Source organism: Hyaena hyaena, unplaced genomic scaffold (genome assembly GCF_003009895.1).
Source record: "Hyaena hyaena isolate Hyena2069 unplaced genomic scaffold, ASM300989v1 scaffold_886, whole genome shotgun sequence".
Lineage (NCBI taxonomy): Eukaryota > Metazoa > Chordata > Mammalia > Carnivora > Hyaenidae > Hyaena > Hyaena hyaena.
Genome location: NW_024081520.1, coordinates 293,008 through 315,380, shown reverse-complemented (window position 1 = coordinate 315,380; position 22,373 = coordinate 293,008). Strand labels below are relative to the sequence as shown.

The 22,373-nt window shown below is 58.5% G+C and overlaps 1 protein-coding gene across 3 annotated transcripts in view; it reads left to right on the top strand.

Moving 5' to 3' along the window:
- The window catches only part of GAK (cyclin G associated kinase), a 53,072-nt gene that overhangs the window by 26,092 nt on the left and 4,607 nt on the right, over window positions 1–22,373 (top strand). For 2 of the 3 annotated variants that reach the window (XM_039220350.1, XM_039220352.1), the window contains 14 exons: window positions 62–185; window positions 8,181–8,230; window positions 8,790–8,938; window positions 9,521–9,643; window positions 10,748–10,881; window positions 13,003–13,197; window positions 13,460–13,577; window positions 13,794–13,873; window positions 16,231–16,424; window positions 17,778–17,924; window positions 18,108–18,569; window positions 18,950–19,174; window positions 19,734–19,844; window positions 20,862–20,978. In XM_039220350.1, coding sequence (XP_039076281.1) covers window positions 62–185; window positions 8,181–8,230; window positions 8,790–8,938; window positions 9,521–9,643; window positions 10,748–10,881; window positions 13,003–13,197; window positions 13,460–13,577; window positions 13,794–13,873; window positions 16,231–16,424; window positions 17,778–17,924; window positions 18,108–18,569; window positions 18,950–19,174; window positions 19,734–19,844; window positions 20,862–20,978 — 2,229 coding nt within the window. The remainder of the gene's footprint in view (window positions 1–61; window positions 186–8,180; window positions 8,231–8,789; window positions 8,939–9,520; window positions 9,644–10,747; window positions 10,882–13,002; window positions 13,198–13,459; window positions 13,578–13,793; window positions 13,874–16,230; window positions 16,425–17,777; window positions 17,925–18,107; window positions 18,570–18,949; window positions 19,175–19,733; window positions 19,845–20,861; window positions 20,979–22,373) is intronic. The other variant, XM_039220351.1, reaches the window with a different exon arrangement.

The window sequence follows — 22,373 nt, the reverse complement described above, 5'->3', positions numbered from 1 at the left end:
CCACAGCCCCGCCTCCAGGCCTCAGGCCCTGCTCTGACCTGAGCCAACCTGTCTCTTCCAGGCCTGGCGCTTGCCGAATACGACCAGCCCTATGGTGGGCTCCTGGACATCCTGCGGGGGGGGACAGAGCGCCTCTTCACAAACATCAAGGACACCTCCTCCAAGGTCATCCAGTCTGTTGCCAAGTGAGTGTGGGCACGTGGGCGTGGCTTCTAGGTGACAGCATGTGGTTTCTGCATAGTAGGGATTTGCCGACCTTTGGCCTCTGCCTCCAACCTGGCAGGACCGGCACTTGAGGCTGTTGGCGAGCGTGTGATGTCCCGTCCGCACCGGCTCTGCCGTCGGCCCCATGGACCCAGTGGGGGGTGCACCGTCTAAGGGGGTGCCTTGGCCGCCTGTTCCCACTCCTGCCGTGGAGTGTGCTTGGCGGAAAAGTGGGCCACATGGGAGCACCTGAAGCCACGGGTGCTGCCACTCTCACCCCCAGGGGGCTCTTTTCCACGCAGAGCCTGAGCCGCCAGCCTCAGTGCCTCCCTTGCATCACAGCGGTGCCCCTCGCTCATGTGGTGTCTTCTCCATGGTGTAGAGAAGGGGGGCGGTGGTGGGGCCCAGGACCCCTCACGACTGCAGACCCACTGAGTGAAAATGTTGAATCACTCGGGCCACTTGGGTTTGAGCGTGTGGGTGAATAAAGTCACTGCGAGCAGGTTGTTGAGGGGAGCACACCTCTGCCCGGTCGGGGGCTACCCTGTCGTCCTGGACACTGGCCCGAGCTCCTGTGGCCGCACACACTGCGTTTGCCAGGTGCTCTCTCTGGAGACATCTCGGCTGACTCGGGAGCGCTGTGGGAGCGCCAGGGCCACGTCTCCAGCACGTCCCCCACCCCCACCCCCCGGGCCGGCTCAGGGACGTCAGCGTCCACGGGAGACTCTGCTTCTCTGTTCCGAAGGTGGCAGAATGGTCCACAGGAACTGCTTCTCAGGCCAGGGATCAGGACCCTTGTTCTCTGTGATCCCCACGTGTCCCCGATTGTGTGGAGGCTCCTCGGCTTTGCTTCCCTGTTCCTTTGTACACACGCTGGTGACAACAGGCACTTACGCACGTGTCGCATGAGCATGCACACACTTGTGTGTTTCCTGTGTGAGCATTGTGTTATCCACTGACCTGCATAGCGCTGTGTACGCTCTCTGGTGTGACTTTACGTAACCAGAAGAAACTGATTTCCACCGGGTGTCTCACCAGACAGGCCCCAGGTCACGCCTTGTCGGCTCCGTGTCTGTCCCCAGGGACAGTTGGGAGCAGGCGGGTCGCTCTGGCCCACATTCTGTTAGGGGGGCCTGGACAGGACAGGTGGGCCACCTGTGGGCCCTCAGGCTCACCTGCCATCTGCACATGCCTTTCTACCCCTGCTCTGATGAGGGCGACCTGGCGCCGCTGCAGCATCAGCAAGGCGGGCGGCAGGTCACGTGTCCTGGCACGTGATGTTGTGGAGGTCTCGGGCTGGGCTCTGGAGCTTTAGCCCCTTGACGATGATGAGCAGGAGATTCTGGAACATGGAAGGAGCTACTCAGCCCTGCTCTCAGATAATGCACCCCAACTATGTGGAAACCCCCTTTCTCACTGGGTCTCTGAGGCCTGAGGCATGTCCAGCATGACCTCTCAGCCAGGAGCAGGGAGAGCAGACGACGGGCCTTGGCTGCCCGCTTCTAGGGAGGTGCCTGTGGCCTCCTGTGTGGCTGAGATGCTGGCGCCCTGAGAGGCAGGGGCTGGGAGGCTGTGCAGGGGGCGGGAGGGAGGGCTTGATGCTGCATGTTGTTCACACTCTTGAGAGCAGTTTTGAGAAACAAGGGAATGTAAAATTGTTGCTTGTGAGCTTTTTTTTAACTTTTTAAAATTTTGAGAGCAAGTGTGTGAGCAGGGGAGGGGCAGAGAGAGGGAGAGCACCCCAGGCAGGCTCCCCCATCACTGCAGAGCCCCACATGGGGCTTGAACACATGAACTGTGAGATCGTGACTTCAGCCAAAATCAAGAGTTGGATGCTCAACCGACTGCACTCCCCAGGCGCCTCTGTTGCTTGTTAGGGCAGAGATGGTGGTGGTTTGTGTCTGGGTTTAGCTGTTGTTGTGACTGACCCTGGATTTGTGCAATTATCTCACACGCCTGAGTGGAATGGTAACATAAAGAAATACCCCAACAGCGCACCTCTGGCCGGCAGCACAAGCAGAATGTGATCTGTGACTGGGCAGTGGTGGCCTGGGGATGCTAGTGCATGTGCCTCAGGGCAGGGTCGCTCTAGTCTGGGACATCCCAGGGTGACAACGAAATCCAAGTGTGGACGAGGATAAAACAAGACGTCGCCCGGTGTCCTCAGGATCGAAAGTTTTGAGAACGAGACCGAGGATATGTGTCAGGGTCCCGGGACCACCCCCAGGGTGGGGGGTTTGCTGGAGAACACCCAGGACCTGGCATAGAGCTGTCCTTACAGCTGGGATTTACCTGAGATAGGACGCAGGTTGGCATCAGGAGAAGGCTCGTGGCAGAGTGAGGGAGCCAGGCAGGGCTCCCCGAGTCCTCGCCCCCTGGAGCCCATGGGTTGCTCTTGATTCCCCACCCGAGCCGCTGCAGCATGGCCTAAGGGTCAGTGCCCAGGCTATGGGTCGCGGCTGCTTGCAGGCACCCCTGCCGGGCATGTACCGGCCTCCAGACTATAGGGAAGCAGGTGTGAGCAGCAGGTGTACACATCTTGGTGCAAGCAGTTGGCACAGTGAGGAGCCTTCTGAGATGGCAGCAGGCCTCTGGTGGTGAGCAGTTCGGCCCGTGTGACTGTTTTTTGTCTGGACCCCGAACATCTCCGATACGGACAGGCTTGGGAGTTTGCAGTGCAGTGGACAAACCCAAGGCCGAGAGGACCGGCCGTCTGTCCAGCCAGCACGTGAACAGCCAGAGCGTCGGACGAGGGAAAGGCAGAAGACCCCAGTCCCAGCCCTTTCCTGAGATGTGACCAGCAGCGGTGACGTCCGTGTGTGTGACCACGAGAGCCCAGCAGCCGTGCTCTGCCCCCCGCCGGCCCGCTGGCTGTGTTCAGCAAAGGAGTCCTCCACATGGGGTCCTCTGGGGTCTGTGGTCAGCGTGCCACAGGAGGGCCCAGTGTAGGTGGCACTGGTCACTTACTGACTCTCCAGGGCCACTGAGCAGTCCTTCTCGGGAGCAGCCAGAGCCCTTTCCAGGGGCGTGTGGACCCAGGAGTCCTGGGAGGCCCATCCCTGGAGGAGGGCCTTCCCTGTGCACACACACCCAGCACACGCAGCCACTGTGCGCTCACAGCCACCCCACAGCTGCCCATGGCCACTCCGTGTCCTGGGGGCCAGGGGCCTGGGCCTGTGTCTGTGGCCCCTCACTTCTTCCTCGGGAGTTTCAGGTACACACCTTCCATGTGCACACACCTTCCATGTGCACACACCCCTTGCCTGCATCCTGGATCACAGCCGCCTCTGACCAGGAGCCCTGACTAAGCAACTTCGCACCACACACTGGGTCGCATAGCCTGGGCCGGCCCCCCCAGCATCAGGTGCCCAGGTCCGAGTGTGTGTGTGGCCTGCGGGCTTGTGGACGTGCACATCTGCCTTAGCGTGTTTCTCTTCCTATGACCTGCCTGGTTTGAGTTTTTGTTTTACTTATATCGTGTGTTCTTTCTTTTAATATTTCTTATTTTGAGGGAGAGAGAGAGCACACGTGTTGGGGGGGGGGGGTGGACAAAGAGAGGGAGAGAGAGAATCCCAAGTAGGCTCCACACTGTTGGTGCAGAGCTCGACTTCGGCCTCGATCCCACAAACCACGAGATCATGACCTGAGCCGAAATCAAGAGTCAGACTCTCAATCAACTGAGCCATCCAGGAGCCCCTGCACTGTATGTCCTATGTACTGATTCTTCGTGTGATCAAAGTAAACACGACGAACGTTTGTCTGTTGCTCTCTGACTTGTCCTGCAGTGGTTTTGAGTTAAAGTGCAGGGGCCCGTACTTGCCTTAGGTCTCGTTGGCACTTTTGTTCAGGAAGGACCTTCATAGCCCAGGTTTTGAGCACATTTTAAGTATGTTTTAAGACACACGTTTAAATGTGTTACAAATGTACTTGTTAGTGGTTTTATTGTACGTTTGGGTCTTTAATCCATTCGGACCTTACTTTTGGGATTTTTCTCGCCCCAGTCTCCCCCATCAAGAGCCGCCCCTCTGCTGATGGCCAGCAAGACAGCATTCCAGTGCCTTCTCCAGGGGCCCTTCCCCCGTCCCACACTCCATGACCCCATACCTTCCCTGAGCACCCTTCTGCCCTGCTCAGCGCCCGTCCTCAGTCTCTACAGCTCCCAAGCCCCGTTTGGTGGGCCCACCCTCTTTTTACTGCCTGCCCAAGAACATTGGCTATTCTCACAATTCAGTTTCTTCAAATGAATTGTAGAGTAAACTTGTCTCGTTGCACGCAGGGCCACTTAGGGTGTTGTATTTTATCCATTTCATAAGTGTTTCAGGGGCAGCCCCTGATCCAAGAGCTCCGACCCTGCCCTCCTGGATGTCTGCCGGCTGCTGTCAGACCGAGGGAGGCTGGGCAGCAGGCGTGTGGTGCAGCAAGCCTGCACCAGCCTGCGTGGGCTGCTCTGGGCCCTGTTGCCCCTGGAGCCCACGGGACCAGCTCTCCTGCCCAGGCTGCATTGTATAGGAAAGCGCCCTGTGCTGCTCCGCTTAGCTGAGTCTGATGCAGGCTGTGAAGTTAGATCTGAGTAAGTGGAGAAATACACCATGTTTTTATTGGGGAGAGATACATTTTTTTAATGTTTGTTTATTTTAAGAGAGTGCATGCACATGCTCCTGAGTGGGGGAGGGGGAGAGGGAGAATCCCAGGCAGGCTCTGCGTTGTCAGCACAGAACTCAACCTGGGGCTCGATCCCACAAACCATGAGGTGATAACTTGAGCTGGAATCAAGTCAGTGCTCAACTAACTGAGCCTCCCAGGTGCCCCTGAGAGGGTTGTTGTTTTTTAATGTTTTCTAATGTTTATTTTTGAGAGAGACAGAGCACAAGCCCGGGGAGGGGCAGAGAGAGAGACACACAGAATCTGAAGCAGCTCCAGGCTCCAGGCTCTGAGCTGTCAGCACTGCGCCTGAGGCAGGGCTCGAACCCACAGACTGTGAGATCATGACCTGAGCTCAACTGACAGCCACCCAGGTGCTCCGAGAGAGTTAATTTTTAGATGGTATCACTCAGTCTGTAAATTCATTGCAATATAAATAAAAATTCTGATGTTTTTACAGATTTTGATCTTAAAGTTCATATACAAGTTAGCTAGAATTGCCAGCAGTATTTTTAAAGAATAAGAATAGGGTACAAACCTAGTCTGTGTCACTTTTCTCCAAACATGAGTTCCTTACTGGTGTAGGTGAAGTGATCAGACTAATGAATGGCGCCCAGTCATGTGGCCTCACATAACTGACGAAACTAGAAGTCTAGAAGAAGGTCACGGGGTAGTTAATGAGTGGTGCTGAAGCCCTGGGCATCCATGAAAAAGTAATGGTCTTTTTCCAGTAATAGCTAAATACACTAATCCTGATTAGTTAAAAGGTCTAATTGTCAACAGCAATTTTTTAGAGAAAATCAAAGTATAGAGGGTACATTTTTATAACAGCAGAGTAAGGTAGATTTCTTAACTATAACAAAAACTGCATAATACCTAGCTGTGGAAAGGATGATTATAAACTTAACTAAAAATGAACATCCTCTATTTCTCAAAAACACATTTCTTTTAAATTTCTGAAAAGAGGTTTGCGTGGGTGCCTCATCTTGTTAAAGATCCAACTCTTCGGGCACCTGAGTGGCTCAGTTAGTTAGGCGTCCGACTTTGGCCCAGGTCATGATCTGGTGGTCCGTGAGTCTGAGCCTGGAATTGGGCTCTGTGCTGACACCTCAGAACCTGGGACTGCTTCGGATTCTGCGTTCTCTTTCTCTGCCCCTCCTCTGCTTGCACTCTGTCTTTCTTTCAAAAATAAACATTAAAAAATAAAGGTAAAAAAACATCCAACTCTTGATTTCGGCTTAGGTTATGATCTCATGGTCTGTGGGATCGAGCCCCACATTGGGCTCTGAGCATGGAGCCCTGTCTCCCTCCCTCAGTCCCTCCCTTGCTCGCTTGCATGTGCGTGTGCTCTCTCCCTCTTTCAAAACATAAACATTTTTTTAACAAGTAAAAATAAAATAAATTTCCAAAAAGGCATGGCAGTGACTGGGAGTAAATATGTTTAATTAAAGCACGTAACTGACAGAAGGGTGGTATCTATTACATGCAGTGAGTTATGAAAACTAATAGAAAAAGAAAAAAAAGAAATGCACAGAGGCAACTAACAGTGGCCAAACCACGAATAAACTACTGGGAGGTGCTTAGCTGTGTTATCATTTTATAGCCCTCACGTACTTGACCTTGTGTGGTCCACTCTGATCGTCTGTGTCCACTGACTGACAGTCACGTGGGTTGTCGGTGCCCCAGGTGAACGCCCACCATGTTGGCTCCGTTTCCTGCCCCTCGCCCAGCCTTCTGTGGCTTTAACTGAGGATCCCTTTCTCTCTCCTTATGGTATCAGTTAATCCTTCTTTAAAAACAAAGTATCACCTTTTTTACTGGTTGCTCTGGAGTTTGCAGTACATGTTTATATCTCATCCATGTCTACACAGGCAGCCTGCACCAGCCCCCCGACCCTTTGTCACCCCATGGTGGCCCTGCCCCCCGTCGCTCTGCTCATTGCTAGCGTCCACTTCACCTGCACAAACACACGAGCATGCACGTCACTGACATGGAAAGTGCACAGCCTGCCTGCATTGCCGTGACGGGGTCGAACCATTTTCTCCTGAACCCGTTAAGGACAAGAAACAAGTATTTTACTTTCACTTCTTTGGAGGACTTTTGTTCTTTTGTGTAGACCCCATCTCTGACTTTTCCTTGTCTCTAAAGAACCGTTTTCAACAGGCCGGTCTCCTGGCAACACTTTCTTTCGGTGTTGCCTCAGGAAATCTTCGTGTGGCCTTGCCTCTGGAGGGCGATTCTCCAGGGGATGGAGTCCTAGGCCGGTGGGTGTTTCTCCCAACACTAAATATCTCGTTCTCTCCTCACTCACGTGGTTGCAGAACAGGCAGGTGCACTCCCTGTCTTTGATCCTGTACAGGTAAGGTATTCTATTCCTCTGCCCTTTCCAGATTTTTTTCTTTGATTTTCTGCAGTTTGAAGACGATATGCCTGAGTGTAGGTGATTCGGTATTTATCCTGCATCGTGTCCTCTGAGCTTCCTGGATCCGTGGTTTTGTGTCTGACGTTAATTTGGGGAAATTCTCAGTCACTGTGGTTTCAGACATTTCCTCTGGACCTCCTCTCTCTCCTGGTGTTCCCGTTTCGCGTACGATACACCCTTTGTGGTCCCACATTATCGGTGATTTTGTTCTGGGTTTTTTTGGTCTTTGTTCTCTTTGCTTTTCATTTTTTAAGGATTCTATTGATAGATCCTCCAGCTCAGAGATTCTTTCCTCAGCCGTGTTCAGCCTAATCAGCCCATCAAAGGCAAAAGTTATTTCTGCCACAGTGTTTATCTCTAGCATTTCTTTTTGATTCTTTCTTAGAATTTCTATCAGTGTTTTTGTGTGCTGGGTACTCTACCAGTTAGAGCCCTTCGCGCATTAGTGATCGTTGGTTAAGTTCCTGGTCCGACAGCCCTGGTGCCGCTGTCGTGTCTGGTTCTGATGCTTCCTCCGTCTCTTGAAACTGGTTTTGCCTCTTGGTGGCCTTGTAATTTTTTTTTGATAACCAGACATGATATGCTGGGCCAGAAAAACTCTCTTCTATTTTTGTTACTGTCTCTCTTTAAAGCCAACCCCTGCGGTCACACCTCTTTAGCATAGAAGAACAGTAGGTTTCTACTGGGTCTGTGTCTCTCCGTCGCTTAGACGTGAGCTCCACACACACGCATGCATGCACACGGCGGGTGGACACTCAAGTGGACACACGTGCATCCACAACGTTTCCTGTGAGCTGCAGCCTGAACACTGAGATCCCTCACAGCCTCTCCAGGATTTGCTCCAATTTAATCCCTTGTGACTTAACTGTAGAAATTTCCTAGACTAACCAAGTGCTCTTCTTTTTAATTCCAGTTATGCAAAGGGAGATTTGGACATATCTTACGTCACGTCCAGAATTGCTGGTATGTTTGTCACCCTTAACCGTAGGATGTGCTTCTGATTCCTTCCTGCCTAAAGACAGCTCGTGAGACGCTGGCCTCCTGTACCTCCCTTGCTTCAGTGTCAGGCAGGGCATGGAGGGTGTGGCCTGGGGCACCAGCAGCCGACGGTGCCAGTGTCGACCCAGCTTCTCCGCCCAGTCTGGAACTTTCTGGAACTCTGAGGTCATAAGGGGAATGATGCAAGGCACATTTGAAACTTGGGTCTCCTGACCAAACCCAAACCCACACCCACATCCAGACACTTGGAGACCCTGCTCCAAGGCAGGCGCTCTGGCTGAACATCTGTCCCAGAGGCCCTGTCCGGAGATCCCAGAGGGTCTTCCTCGGAAACGGCGGGCACTGGAGGGGGTGGGGGCTCTGTGCTCCCTCCATTCCTGACGGCCCTGTACTCCTCTCAGCAGCTGGCGGGGGTGGGCAGTAGGGGCCCCAGTGGCTGGCTCTCTCGCGTTGGCTGGCGAAGCTGCAGAGGAGGCCCATGTGCTCTGCCCCGTGGCGCCTGACGTGGGCTGCTCTCTTGCAGTGATGTCATTCCCAGCAGAGGGCGTGGAGTCGGCTATCAAGAACAACATAGAAGATGTCCGGTTGTTTCTGGACTCCAAGCACCCAGGACATTATGCAGTCTACAACCTCTCCCCACGGACGTACCGGCCCTCCAAGTTTCATAACCGGGTGGGTGGCCTGAGTGTTTGTCCGTCACAACATGCAGTTTTCTTACTGTCAGCCCTCACACCCAGCTGTGGCACCGGGTTGACCTCTGACACCTCCCAACAGGGGCCATGGCAGACGGGAGCCCGGGACCCTGGTGCCGGTTGGGGGGGGGGGGGGCTTGGGTTCCCTGTGACTCGGGGCCCATGTGCAGCAGATAGCAGGGGCCAGGGGCTTTCTCGAGGGAGACTCCAGAACGTGAACTGTGAGGAAACAGAGATAGTCGGCTAAGGATGGCTAAAAATCAGTGACGAGGCCACAGGTGGGACACAGGTGCTATTTCCGGTGTTTAGACTGACCCAAGCCTGGGAAAGGGCAGGCTCTCCGTTCTTTTTTGCCAACTCTGCATAGCTGGGTACACATTCTGGAGCCCAGAACTCAGAGGCAGGAGGCCTGCAGACGTCTGTGTCCGTGTGCGAGGGAGGGAGGGAGGTGTGCGTGAGGCGGTGCTTGTCCAGAGCGGGTGCCTGTGGCGGGGCCCCCGTGCCGGCACCCCCAGCTGGTGCAGGGAACCCAGGCTGAGCTGAACCCCCTGCTCACACACAGGTCTCCGAGTGTGGCTGGGCAGCCCGGCGGGCGCCGAGCCTTCGCAGCCTGTACAGCGTTTGCAGGAACATGCACTCGTGGCTCAGGCAGGACCACAAGAACGTCTGCGTCGTGCACTGCGTGGTGAGTGAGGGGCTGCCCCGTCCCTGCCCGTGACGGTGGGGGCCCACCTGGGGAGAAACCATAAACCAGGGGAAATAATCCCTGCTTTGGGGAAGCTCATGATCTGTTGAGGGGACAGAGAGCAGAAGTGAAGTCCGGGGTGCTGAGGCGGGAGGCCAGCGGGGCAGCTGGGTGTCCCGAGTGCTGGCGGAGGTCCGGGTGGGTTGCTGTTCCCCTGCATGATTACAGGCCTTTCCCAGGACTGCCCGAGGCCCCTCGCAGGGCTAGGTCACCTGCAGTGACCACTCTCGGGTAAGCCTCCTTGTCCAGGATCGAGGGCTCTGCTGAACGTCAGCAGCCTGCTGGCTTCCGAAAGCCAGGGACTGTTTGGGACGTCCCAGGCTCAAGCTCGGACTCGGGGCAGGTCGTGAGGAGCGGGTTCTGTCCTGGTGACTGCAGCTGGCAGCCCCAGGCCCAGCCACCCCGGCATGGCCTCTGTCGTTTCAAGGCAGACCCTGGAGGGAGTAGTGGCTGGCTGTGCCACGTGGGTCCCAGCCTGGATGGGCAGTGAGGGCCCACGCCAGTGGTCCCCGTGCCCTTCTTTACAAACACGAGGGCTCTGTCCGTGTGTTAGTCTGTCATCTCCCCGTGCGCTGAGGCCACTCTGCCTCATAGGACCCCCATCTCTGCCTCTCCTTACTGAGGCTGAGGATGGTTTCCAGTTTCACACCTGCACAGGGAGGGTTAGGTTTGTGGGGGTCACAGAAAGTGGAGTGCTTGCCACACTGGGCCTCAGAGATGAGTGCTGCCAGTCTCGTGTTGATAAAAGTCCTCCCAGGAGGGATGAAGAGAGCGAGTATGGAAGGGAGGCAGGTGATGGAGGGGAGGCAGGTGACCATGAGGCCTGGGTGGGGACCGTGGCGGCGAGCAGCATCCAGCTGGACAAGCAGGCCGTCGTGGGCTTTTTGTTAAAGAGCCGTGACCTTTCTGGACTCTGCGTTCTTGCCCCAACGGGAGTGTCTTCCTAAGTTCCCCACCTGGGGAGGCCCTGCAGGGAAGCAAGGGGCTGGGAAGCCGCCTTCTGGCAGCAGGGCCGTGCGAGCCCAGCCTGTGCCTCTGCCCTAGGATGGAAGAGCCGCCTCTGCCGTGGCCGTCTGCTCCTTCCTGTGCTTCTGTCGCCTCTTCAGCACCGCAGAGGCCGCCGTGTACATGTTTAGCATGAAGCGCTGCCCGCCGGGCATCTGGCCGTCTCACAAGAGGTACCATGGGACCCACTTTGGGCTGTCGCACGAGCAGGTGCCACCCTTGGGCAGGCGGAGCCGAGGTTGTTGGGAGGTGGGGAGGGAGACCTGAGGGCCTGCGGACAGAAGTAGGCGATGCCATGCAGGCTGGCGGGGGGGGAGGGATGTTCTGTGCCCTCTTGAATCTTGGCTGGCAGCTGGAGGGACACAGTGAGTGAGTCCCTGTGTGACGGGCGGGAGTCTGAGCAGCTTCAGGACAAGACCCCAGGTAGCTGACGGGGAGTTTAAAGTAAGTGATTGATGTGTTGAAGGTACTGAGGAAGGAGGTGGGTGAGGCCCAGGAGCACGGGGTCACTTCAGACGGGAGCTGGACATGAGAAAGGCCGTGTCATGGCAGCAGGGAAGGCAGGGCAGGTGGCGTCACTGAGCCCAGAGTGCAAAGACGGGTCAGGGCTGAGGCCGGGCAGCCTGGCCCGCCGGGCCGTGTCGGCGGCTGCAGGAGGCAGAAGGGTGGGGACGGCAACGTGCGGAAGCAGTAGCCAGAAATTCCCCGAATCAATGAGACGCCAGACCTCCAAAGGCCAGAGGACGCAGAAGAAGCAGGCAGGAAGCCCGCTCAGGCTCAGCCCGCGGGGGAGCACACGCAGGGATCGCCGAGGCCGCCAGAGGGAGCGGCTACAGACCATGTCGCAGGTCTCGTGGGAAACCCCGGGGCCGCCGGGAGAGGCGGTTTCACGAACTGGAGTTAGAGGTCAGCAGAGGAGATAAGTGGGATTGTAAAAAATGCTCGCGTACCTCAAGACAAGAAAACCAAAGAATTCAAGAACCCAGAGCAGCCAGGGGGACAGCGGGTGGGACACGGCCACGGGGGTACCGAGCGTGAAGGGTCGCTGCGTGCCAGCCAAGGGACTGTCCCACCGGATGAAAGAGCAGCACCCAGCAACATGCGACCTGTGGGGGACCCCGCCTCCGCCATCATGACAGGGGATCAGGGGGGTACAGTTGCTGCCTGGCTCCTCACCACAGACTTGGTGGCTTCCACATCTGCACGCGCCCTCCGCCTCTGCAGTCAGAGGTGTGGGCCTGGCTAGCGTCTGCCGGGGCTGCTGTCGGGCTGTGGCCCGGCTGTGCCATGGTGCGCACCTCGCAGAGGTCTGCCTCTTCCTCCTCCCCGTCTGGGCTCGCTCAGGATGTTGGTGGGACTTGCTGGCGAGGATGGAGACGTGGGCGTCCGGGCTCCGTGCAGTGAGTGAGGCGCGTTGGACCTCCTGGGGAGGGGGCGAGTCCCCCGAACAGGCTGGCCAGCGCAGTGTAGCGTGGGCCTCACGCTCGGGAACAGCCTCCTTTCTCTCCCTCTGCCTGCAAGCCATCACCACTCTGTCCCCATCTCGAGGGGACAGGGTCACAGGAGGGTAGGACAGATACCTGGTGTGTGCACCGTGGGGCACCGGGAAGACCACCCGCAGGGTTGGAGGCGCGAGTGTCATGACCGCAGATTCAAGGTCTGCAGAGCCGGAAACAGTTACAGGAGAGATAGCTCTCACGGTCACATCAGTGTTCCCACTCGGCAGTGGATGGTCGGTTCGGGACGGAGCGGTTGCTGGCAGCCAGCTGGATGACCTCTCTAGAACCTTCCACCCAACAGTTGAAAAAGACAAGGTCCTTCAATGGTGGTGGACCATTCAGTGGAAAAATGTTTTAGGCCGTTAAACCGCAGCAGGCTCCCACAAACTGTTCACAATAGAATTACGCCAGAAATTGGTAACAGATCCGGGTGCTTGGCTTGCTCAAGGTCGTGAATTTGAGCCCCATCTGGGGTGTAGACGTTCCCTTCAAGAAATTAAAGAAATCTTAAAGAGAGAAAAAGAAAGAAAAGAAAAAAAAATTGATAACAAAACTGGAAAAATCCCTAAACGTTTCAAAATTAACCCACTTCTGAATTACCCATGAGTCAAAAAAAATCTCAGGGGGAGTTTAAAAATACTTTAAAACAAATGAAAATTACATCAAATTTATGAGAGGAAGCTTGAATGTAGTGTTAAATGCTCACATTCGTTGGGGAAGAAGATGCAGGAGCTTCAGGGGTGCAGCGTGTGTGACGAGCTCACCTGGGACGTTCTGTGCCTCCGGCCCCCGCAGGTACATTGAGTACATGTGTGACATGGTGGCAGAGGAGCCCATCACGCCACATAGCAAACCCGTCCTGGTGAAAGCCGTGGTCATGACGCCTGTGCCGCTCTTCAGCAAGCAGAGGAATGGCTGTAGGCCCTTCTGTGAGGTGTACGTGGGGGACGAGCGAGTGACCACCACGTCCCAGGAGTACGACAAGATGCGGTGAGCGCGGGGCTCGCCCAGCCGCCTTTCTCTGGGAGAGCCCAGGAGGGGGCGGGCCAGGCCGGCCTGCTCAGGGGCAGCTCCCTACAAGTCCAAGTCCATTCCGGCAGTGCCGCCTCCCAGAACCCCCAGGAGCAGAACCTGGGCTTGAAGCAGGGGTGCTCTGGGAGAGCTCGGGGCTCGCCTGCACCCTTGCAGGGCTGCTCTTCACCAGAAAGCTGTCTTTCCGACTTGGTGAACCTTTTCTCGTCCCGTTCTCCAGGGACTTTAAAACTGAGGACGGCAAAGCGGTCATTCCCCTGGGCGTCACAGTGCAGGGGGATGTGCTCGTCGTAATCTACCACGCGAGGGCCACGCTGGGCGGAAGACTTCAGGCCAAGGTACACGGGCGCCCAGGTCCCCTGGGCCATCAGCCTGTGGGATCCCCACCTCGTGTGGCCCGAGACAGAGGGGCCGCTAGCCACACTGTGGGGTGCTGTCTGCGCGGGGAGTCCACTGGGCTATGGCTTCGGGGCTGCCCCGTGAAGTGTGTGTCTGCAATGTGAGGGTCTGGTGTCCCCTCCCCAGCTTCAGGGTCCCCTGTGTTCTCTCTGCAGGTGGCATCCATGAAGATGTTCCAGATCCAGTTCCACACCGGCTTTGTGCCTCGGAATGCAACCACCGTGAAATTTGCAAAGTATGTGGGGGTCACATGTGGGAGAGGTCAGGACAGTCAGGTGCACGGAGGCCCCCCGCCCCCCGCTGTGCACCCCGCAGCACTGAACTCTGTGCACTGGACACGGGCAGGACGATACAGTCCGTGCGTGGTGGCTGGGCTGCCACACAACTCCAGTCTTGGGTCCCCCCGCCCACCCGCCGAGCGTGGCCCAGTGTCCGATATGTGGCACCTCTTGGGCCGTGGCAGCTGCCACTGTGCGCCTCTGTGGCTGGGACTGGCCCTTTGCAGTTCTTGTTAGAACGCAGCCATGCCCACACTGGATATGGTGTAGTCAGGTGAACGGGTGTGTGTTGCTTTCAAACCTCGAGCCCCTGACGCGTGCGGAGCGCTGTGCTCCACTTGGAAGGTGGAGGGCGTTAAGGGCGTCGTCTGGGGCGAGGGACAGAAACAGAAATGCGTAGAGTCGGGGGTAAGCGTCTTGTCTCACCCAGGGCTCTGTAGTCGTGCTCTCTGAGGTCCCCCGCCGGGACAGCACGTGGATGCCTGGCCCCCAGCACTGCGGGCGTCCCGGCCTCTGTGGGGGGCGGGGGTGTTCATACAGCTGAACGGGGCTGCACGCGGGCATCTGGATTGCAGCTCCTGTTCCCCCTTTGCCTCATGCAGGCGTGCCCGCACGTGCACACACACACATGTGCTGCTCCAGACCAAGAGGAGGAGGAACGGGGCGGGGGGTTCTGGAAATCTCCACCTGAAGTGGCCTAGACCCTGTGCCTGTTTCCTACCCAGTGAACAGGGAGTATTAGGACCTAGCCCTCAGTCCAGGGAGGACTCGGCTCTGACCCTCTGGGTGCCAGGGGCCCAGGGAATGGCCGCCTCTGAGTGCGTAGCCTGGAGAGGCCTAGGGACCTCCTTGGAGGCTGGAACGTTCTGGTATCTGGGCAGAGCCTTACTGAGCTGCACTCAGATCTGTGCCTCACTGTGTGCGTGTTATGCTTCCAGGGTTCTCGAATTGTGTGACTTGTGCAGGAAAGGGTGTGTCTTCTGTGGGCAGGAGTCTCTGTGCAGAGAGGCTGTTTGAAAAAGGATAGTTTGGGACAAGAACTTGGAATGGTCTTAGCAGGACCCACTGTCAGATAAACCTGAGTGGGTCTGTCTTCCAGGAGGCCCTGTGACTGAGGGATGGTCCCGGTGTGCTTACGTGGGCAGGACTATAGTCAGCCCCCGGGGACAGCCCCCTGGGCCTTCATGCCCTCCTGAAGCACAGGGCCCTGGGGGTCCTGGCCCTGCTCACAGACCCTCATTGTTCCCTCACTGGCCTGCTGTGTGATCAGGGCAGGCCCAGGCCCTGAGGTCGTCTCCGGGGGCCAGCCAGGGTGGGGAGGGGGGATGGGCGGCCACCAATGTGGCCCCCAGAGCTGCCCTCATGGCCCTGTTGCCCCTGGAGCTGAGCCTGCGGCAGTGAGGCGCTCCCTCCTCCCTCCCTTGTGGACGGGGTCTAGGTCTCCTGTGGTCCTTGCTGGCATTGCTGCCTCTGGGCTCACCACGGCGGCTCGCGTGCTAGCTGCTCCTGCCTGGCCACAGGGTGGACTGCGTCTCCTTGTCGTGGCCCGACTTAGGAAGGAAGCGCACGGGAGGCCTGGGCCAGAACAAGCCGACCAGTAGACAGAGGGCGCTGTGGCCTGAGGAGGGCCTGTGGCACGGCAGCCACTGTCCTGAGCCCACGTTGCCCCTGCAGGAGGAGCAGCGCCACGCCGTTGTGCTGCCTCCCTTCACGCAAAGGTGGGAAGGACCAGAACCAGCGACGTTGCACATCAGCATCTCGCCTGCTCGCTTGGTTTATTCCGTGGGAGTCAGCCTCACCGTCTGCCACAGCTTTTCCACCCAAACTGACCACAGCCCTCGTGTCCACGGCCCTACTGCTCAGTGGCTGTTTCGTGTGTGGTCGTAGGTGTTGCACGGACACCGCAGAGGACCACAGGGCCTCTCCTTCCACGCATGGGTCCCTGGGGGACCCACCACCCCTTCTCTGTGTTCTCTGGTGTTTTTGTCCTTGCGTTGTTTTGGTGACGTTGAAACAGTCAGCAGTGCACAGAGCTGCCTGGTGACGTAAGACGGAGCTGGGAGCCTGCTGCCCAGCTGGGGACTGGGCTTCTCCACGGGGTCTGTGGAAATGTTGTCACACATGGTCTTGGGAAGTGCGGGGAGAGATCCCGGAGCTCCCTAGAAGGCGCAGAGCCCGCAGTCGGGGTTCAGTGACCTGGAAGCCACGGACCCCACGGACGCATCCTGTGCCTGTCTGTGTTCGCTTTCTGGTGACCATGGGGCCCCTGACCCGCAGAGGTCCTTCCTAACTGGCATCTGGCCTCCAATCGCAGGTATGACCTGGATGCGTGTGACATTCAGGAGAAATACCCGGATTTGTTCCAAGTGAACCTGGAGGTGGAGGTGGAGCCCAGAGACCGGCCCAGCCGGGAGGCCCCACCCTGGGAGAGCACAAGCATGAGGGGGCTAAACCCCAAAATCCTGTTTTCCAGCCGAGAAGAGCAGCAGGACATTCTGTCTAAATTTGGTGAGACCCCTGCTGTCCAAACACCCAGCCTGAGACCCTTGTGTCCAAACACCCGGCCTGAGACCCTTGTGTCCAAACACACTGCCTGAGACCCTTGCTGTCCAGACACCCGGCCTGAGACCCTTGCGTCCAGACACCCGGCCTGAGACCCTTGCGTCCAGACACCCGGCCTGAGACCCTTGCTTTCCAAACACCCGGCCTGAGACCCTTGCTGTCCAAACACCCGGCCTGAGACCCTTGCGTCCAGACACCCGGCCTGAGACCCTTGCTTTCCAAACACCCGGCCTGAGACCCTTGCTGTCCAAACACCCGGCCTGAGACCCTTGCTGTCCAAACACCCGGCCTGAGACCCTTGCTGTCCAGACACCCGGCCTGAGACCCTTGCTGTCCAGACACCCGGCCTGAGACCCTTGCTGTCCAAACACCCGGCCTGAGACCCTTGCTGTCCAAACACCCGGCCTGAGACCCTTGCGTCCAAACACCCCGCCTGAGACCCTTGTGTCCAAACACCCGGCCTGAGACCCTTGCTGTCCAAACACCCGGCCTGAGACCCTTGTGTCCAAACACCCGGCCTGAGACCCTTGCTGTCCAAACACCCGGCCTGAGACCCTTGCGTCCAAACACCCCGCCTGAGACCCTTGTGTCCAAACACCCGGCCTGAGACCCTTGCTTTCCAAACACCCGGCCTGAGACCCTTGTGTCCAAACACCCCGCCTGAGACCCTTGTGTCCAAACACCCCGCCTGAGACCCTTGCTGTCCAAACACACCGCCGGGCCGCTCTGACATCTGCCCTGCAGGGCCTGCCCCCGTCCCCTATCAGGCTGTGGGCGGGGCGTAGGGAGGCCCAAAGCCCCCACCCAAGACCCTTCCGACGCAGCCCCACCTGGGGGACTCAGGTGGCCAGACCGCTCCCAGACGCCAGGGCCCTCAGGCCCTCGCAGCCCTGCCCCGGGGGTCACCATGGCTCTGCTGGGAGAGGCAGCTCTGAGTCGCTTGCGCAGAGAGGGAGGTTAGCTTCCTGGAAGAAGTCGAGGCTCTCCCCACACCCTCACATGGGTACAGGCAGGGCCCACCCTCTTGGCTGCCGACTCCATCACGGTCGTCTTCGAGTCCTCGGTCTGCATGCTCTCCGTCCCCATGCATGAGGGCAGCTGCATCCCTGAGAGGCATGGGTGTCTGCACGCGTGGCGTGCATGTCTGAGCTGACCTTGGGCTTTTCGCAGACCAGGCCCTCTGGTTGTCAGCACACGACCCCCAGTGGTTTGGAATTGGGCAGCCGACGCTATGGCTGTGCTACTGTGGGGGCAGTGGCGTTTGGGCCGGGTTCCTGACACGTGCTTTCTCCTTGGCAGGGAAGCCGGAGCTCCCCCGGCAGCCCGGCTCCACCGCTCAGTACGACGCCGAGGCGGGGTCTCCGGATGCCGAGCCCACGGAGTCTGATTCACCACAGAGCAGTAGCACAGACACCAGCCACTTCCTCCACACGCTGGACTGGCATGGTATGTGTGGGCACCAGCAGCGGCTGGGCCGGTGGCAGAGGTGTCTGGCGGGGTGCGCTGAGTGCCCACTTTGCTCATCTCTTTCCTAACCCTTTCCCCCCGGGCTGCTACATGGCTTCGACCTGCCATCCCGTCCCCTCCCCTCCCCCTTCCGGCCACGGCAGCCTGTGCTGTTCTTTTCAGAGGAGAAAGACACAGAGACGGGTCCAGAAAGTAACGTTGCCAAGGAGAGCGCTCCAGCCCCAGCCGCGGATGCAGGCGGGAGCGAGCTTTCTGACGAGGAGGCGGCCACGCCCTCAGCTGAGAGCAGGGACGCAGCTGAGGAGGACACCGCAGGCCCAGCAGGGAGGGTGCAAGAGCAAGAGCTGATCTTTGACGCGGCCTCGCCACACGAGCCTGTGCTGCAGGAGGACAGTGTTGACCTCCTGGGCCTGCACTCCGGGGCGGGGCCGACACCCCCGGTGCAGGCCTGTGGGGCGGCCCCCAGCAACGCCGACCTGCTCAGCCGCCTGCTGGGGGCCCCTGACACCGCCCCGGAGGTCCCCCCAGGCGATCTGCTGGGCGGAGATGCCCCCCTGCTCTTCGAAACCCCGGCCCCTTCCGTGAGCGCCCAGAACCCACCCCGAGAAGGGCCGGCTGTGGCCGGTACGTGGTTCCATCCCGTGGGGAGCAGAGGATTGTACGGTTTTAGTCGTTTGGCCTGGCTATCAAAGTTACCTGGGAGGAGCCCCTGAGAATGGACCCGGGGTGGGGGGGTGGTCAGTGTCCTGGCCCTCAGCCACCCACTGGGGGAGCAGCCCAGGGCGAGATGGCCTGAGGCAGCTGCTCTGAGGGTCGGACTCTTGAGGCCCCTCGACACCCCCGTCCCAGGACCGCCAGCCTCCTCTCTCACGGGCTTCCTCTCCGAGAAAAGTCTCAGGCGAGGGCCTCGGGCTGTGCAGGGCCTTCTTACGGAGGACGCTGCGGCCTCAGCCCAGGTCTGGCTGCGACTTGCTCAGCCTTGTGTCTGATGTTTTGGGCCAAAGGCGCTTACGCAGAGCCTCACCTCCGCCCGCTTTCTGGGTGTCCTTCTGCAGCCGACCCGTTTGATCCTCTCCTTCTGCCATCTGGTCCAGACACCCAGTCCTGCTCCAAGCCCGACCTCTTTGGTGAATTTCTTAGTTCAGAACCTCCTGCTGCCACTCCCGTCTCCTTCCCCTCCACCCACAGCGCCCCGCCCCCAGCCTGCAGCACCGACTTCCTGAACCTGGGTAAGTGCCAAGGTCGAGGCCTGGAGGGTGGGCAGCGCCGTCCCCCGCTGTGGACCCTGGGTTGCCACAGCTCCTTCCTCCCCTGGGACAGGGACAGTCTGCGGGTGTCCAGCCCGTGCACTCTGCAGGGCTTCAGGGGGGGGTTGAAGGCCGGTCTGGGGGCTCCAGCACATGTCTGGGAATACGTGTGGCCACGGGGTGGGGAGGCCTTTGAAGACCTCATCGTTGTCGCTCCATGAACTGGTGATCCCATCGTCTACTTGGCAAGGTGTGCGACCACATGGTGTGTCCTCGAGACTCTGAGGAAGAAAGCAGCCCATCCGTGTGGGCTGAGCCCAGTGCAGCTCCCTGGGGACCCTGGGAATTCGAGAGCCCTGCCCTGCCTGGGGCCTCGCTCTGCCAGCAGTGCCTCAGGGGCCGCTGCAGGGCCAGCTCTGTTCCCAGCCTGCTGCTCACACGCGAGGGGGGACAGAGGGTGTCCTCCCGGCCTCCCAGAGAGGGGCTCGTGGCTGCCTGCCCCGACCAGGGGGCACCCCAGACAGTACTGCTCTCTTTCCAGGGAGTTTACCAGCAGAGCCCAGCAAGATGACAGCCTCGGCCAGCCACCCGGATCTGCTGGGAGGGTGGGAGGCCTGGGCCGAGGCTCCGGCCCCTGCCCCCGCTGGTGAAGGTACGAGCCCAGTTCTCAGGGGGGCCCCCACTGGGCTCTGGTGTCTTTGTGTCTCATGCGGCGTGTGGGCCGGGAGGGCTTGATGGGAGGCGGTGCCCGGTTGCTGCTGCGAGCGGTCCCCATAGCGTTCCCTGGGGGTGTCTCGTCTGCTGTGGCTCCTGTGCGTCCTGAAGGTGTGTGCCCCGTTCTCTGTGTGTCTGTGTCTTTTCGTGTGTCTGGGATTCTGTCTTGTTGGGAACGTTCCAGTAGTGAGTTGCTGTCAAGAGCCACAACCCGTGTCCCCTTTCGGGTACTGTTTGCCCAGGAGCAGTCCCCAGCCTGAGGCTCTCACCCTGGTTGCCAGTTTGATGCATTGTTCTCTTAATTTGCATTTCTTCTTTGTAAAGGACATCAGCTGTTTCTTCGCATGATTTTAGGGTCCTCTCCAGATGAGATATTCTTTTTTTTTTTTTAAACGTTTATTTGTTTTGGAGAGGGAGACAAAACATGAGCAGGGGAGGGGCAGAGAGAGGAGACACAGAGTGGGAAGCAGGCTCTAGGCTCCGAGCTGTCAGCACAGAGCCCAACGCAGCGACCTGAGCCGAAGTTAGAGGTTTAACTGACTGAGCCACCCAGGCGCCCCGCTTTGCGTGTTTTTAGTTCTATATGTATATATAGAGAGAGTTCAAGGGTTTTTTTTACTGTAAGAATTCTTTACATACAAGCAGCCGTCATTTGTGATGACTATGACGTTCCATCGTGGGGCTTACGGTGCTAACTCGTCCAGATTCCGCGGCATCTGACAGCTAGAGGGCCTCCAGTGCTGACTGTTGTGAGGGTCGTTGTGCAGCGCGGTCACTCGTCCGCGGATTCTGGGAAGTGGGGTCACGGGAGCAGAGTAACAGGAGTCAGAGGAGGCAGCTGTGGCTGCACGCAGGGCCACGTCGTGAGCTGGGGAGGGCGCTGACTCTAGCCGGGCGCGGCCTCAAGAGCGCCCCGAGGGTGCCCCTTGTCATTGAGCTCTCCACCTTTCTCCAGGTCCTTTCTTCTCTCCTGGAGGCCAGCCTGCTCCTCCTGGCCCCCCGGCCGGCTGGACCAAGTCTCAGAGCCTGGACCCATTTGCAGACCTCGGTGACCTCAGTTCCGGCCTCCAAGGTGACGTGCCCGACCGTCGGGGGTGAGGGGCCAGAGCCCTGCCCGAGCCCCTCTGGCAGGAGGGTGCAGCCTGTCTCCGGCTGTGCCTGCTGCGGGTGCTTGTGAATCCAGCCAACACCAGTAGGCAGCAGGCACATGTGGGCCCCACCCGGCATCTGGGCCCGGAACGTGTGTCCTCGGGTCCCTCTGGCTCCTCCAGACGTGCGTGGGGCACGGAGACCATGAGTGTCTGAGCGGCCCCTCATCCCTTGCGGGTTGGCTGGAGGCTGGAACTCCAGGCTTGGCAATGAGGCCTCGGGGCTGCGCTCCTCTCCTGGGGCGCGGTGGCTGCCCCTACAGCTCTCCCGGTGCCTGGCACAGCATCGCTTTGGTGTGGAGCGCGAGGCTCCACAGCGCTAGGAAAACCCCTGGTGCCTCAAATGTGCTTGTACTTGCTCCCTTCTTGTGATGCCCATTGGGTCTTCAGGACCCCCCGCTGCCTGTGTCTCTGCCATGTTGGGGGCTCATTCTGTGTCTGTCTTGTTGAATCCCCGTGGCTTTCCTTCTTTGAGCAGTTTTGTTCTAGCACATTCCTGGTGTTCAGGTTGCATTGTCTCTCTGAGGGCATTCCTGGAGCTCGAGTTTGCCCTTGGCCGTCTGCCCCTGTGTGGCCTGTGTACCAGGCCACTCACACAACGGGTGGGTGGCCTAGAGCCTCTTGTGTGGCCCTGAGTCCTGTTTGGGGGGAAGGACCTCTCAGGTCCCCAGTGACCCATTCTTGGGATGGAGCCCAGCGTTCAGGTCTGCACTGTGACCCCAGACCCTTTGTCACACACACCCGGAAAGCAGGGCATCCTGAGGAAAGCTGACGGTTGGGAAGGAGAAACTGACAGACTCAGACTCTAGTTGCAGACACCAGATCCTCCGTGACAGATGACAGAGCAGCTGGACGTGAGGTCAGCACAGCGATGGAGGAGCTGGAAGCGTCCGCGGCCTGGAGGGCCCCAGGACGTTCACGCGCTTGGCTCCAACAGCACAGAGCACCCACCTTCTCCGGGTGCATCCGGGCCTTCATAAGCAAAGCTTGGCACGTGTGAAGGGGCAACACCACAGAGAGCACAGTTGTTCCCTGACCACACGGACTGGGAACCAGCGACCACGGCATAACCGTTCGGTCTTCAAACACTTAGACACTGAGCCACGCAGGGCCAGTGAGGACACGGAGCAGCTGGGTGGAAGGAGAAGGTGTGGGATCCCGAAGTGAGGGGCTCGCATGCACAGGCAGCACATGGGCTCCGGGCACCAGAGACCCTCTCAGCCATGTCGTGACTCGCCCCACGGATGTTTGAAAAGACAGCAAAATAAACGCGAAACAAAACGAAGCGAGGATGTGATGAAAGTGCCTAAATCTGTGAA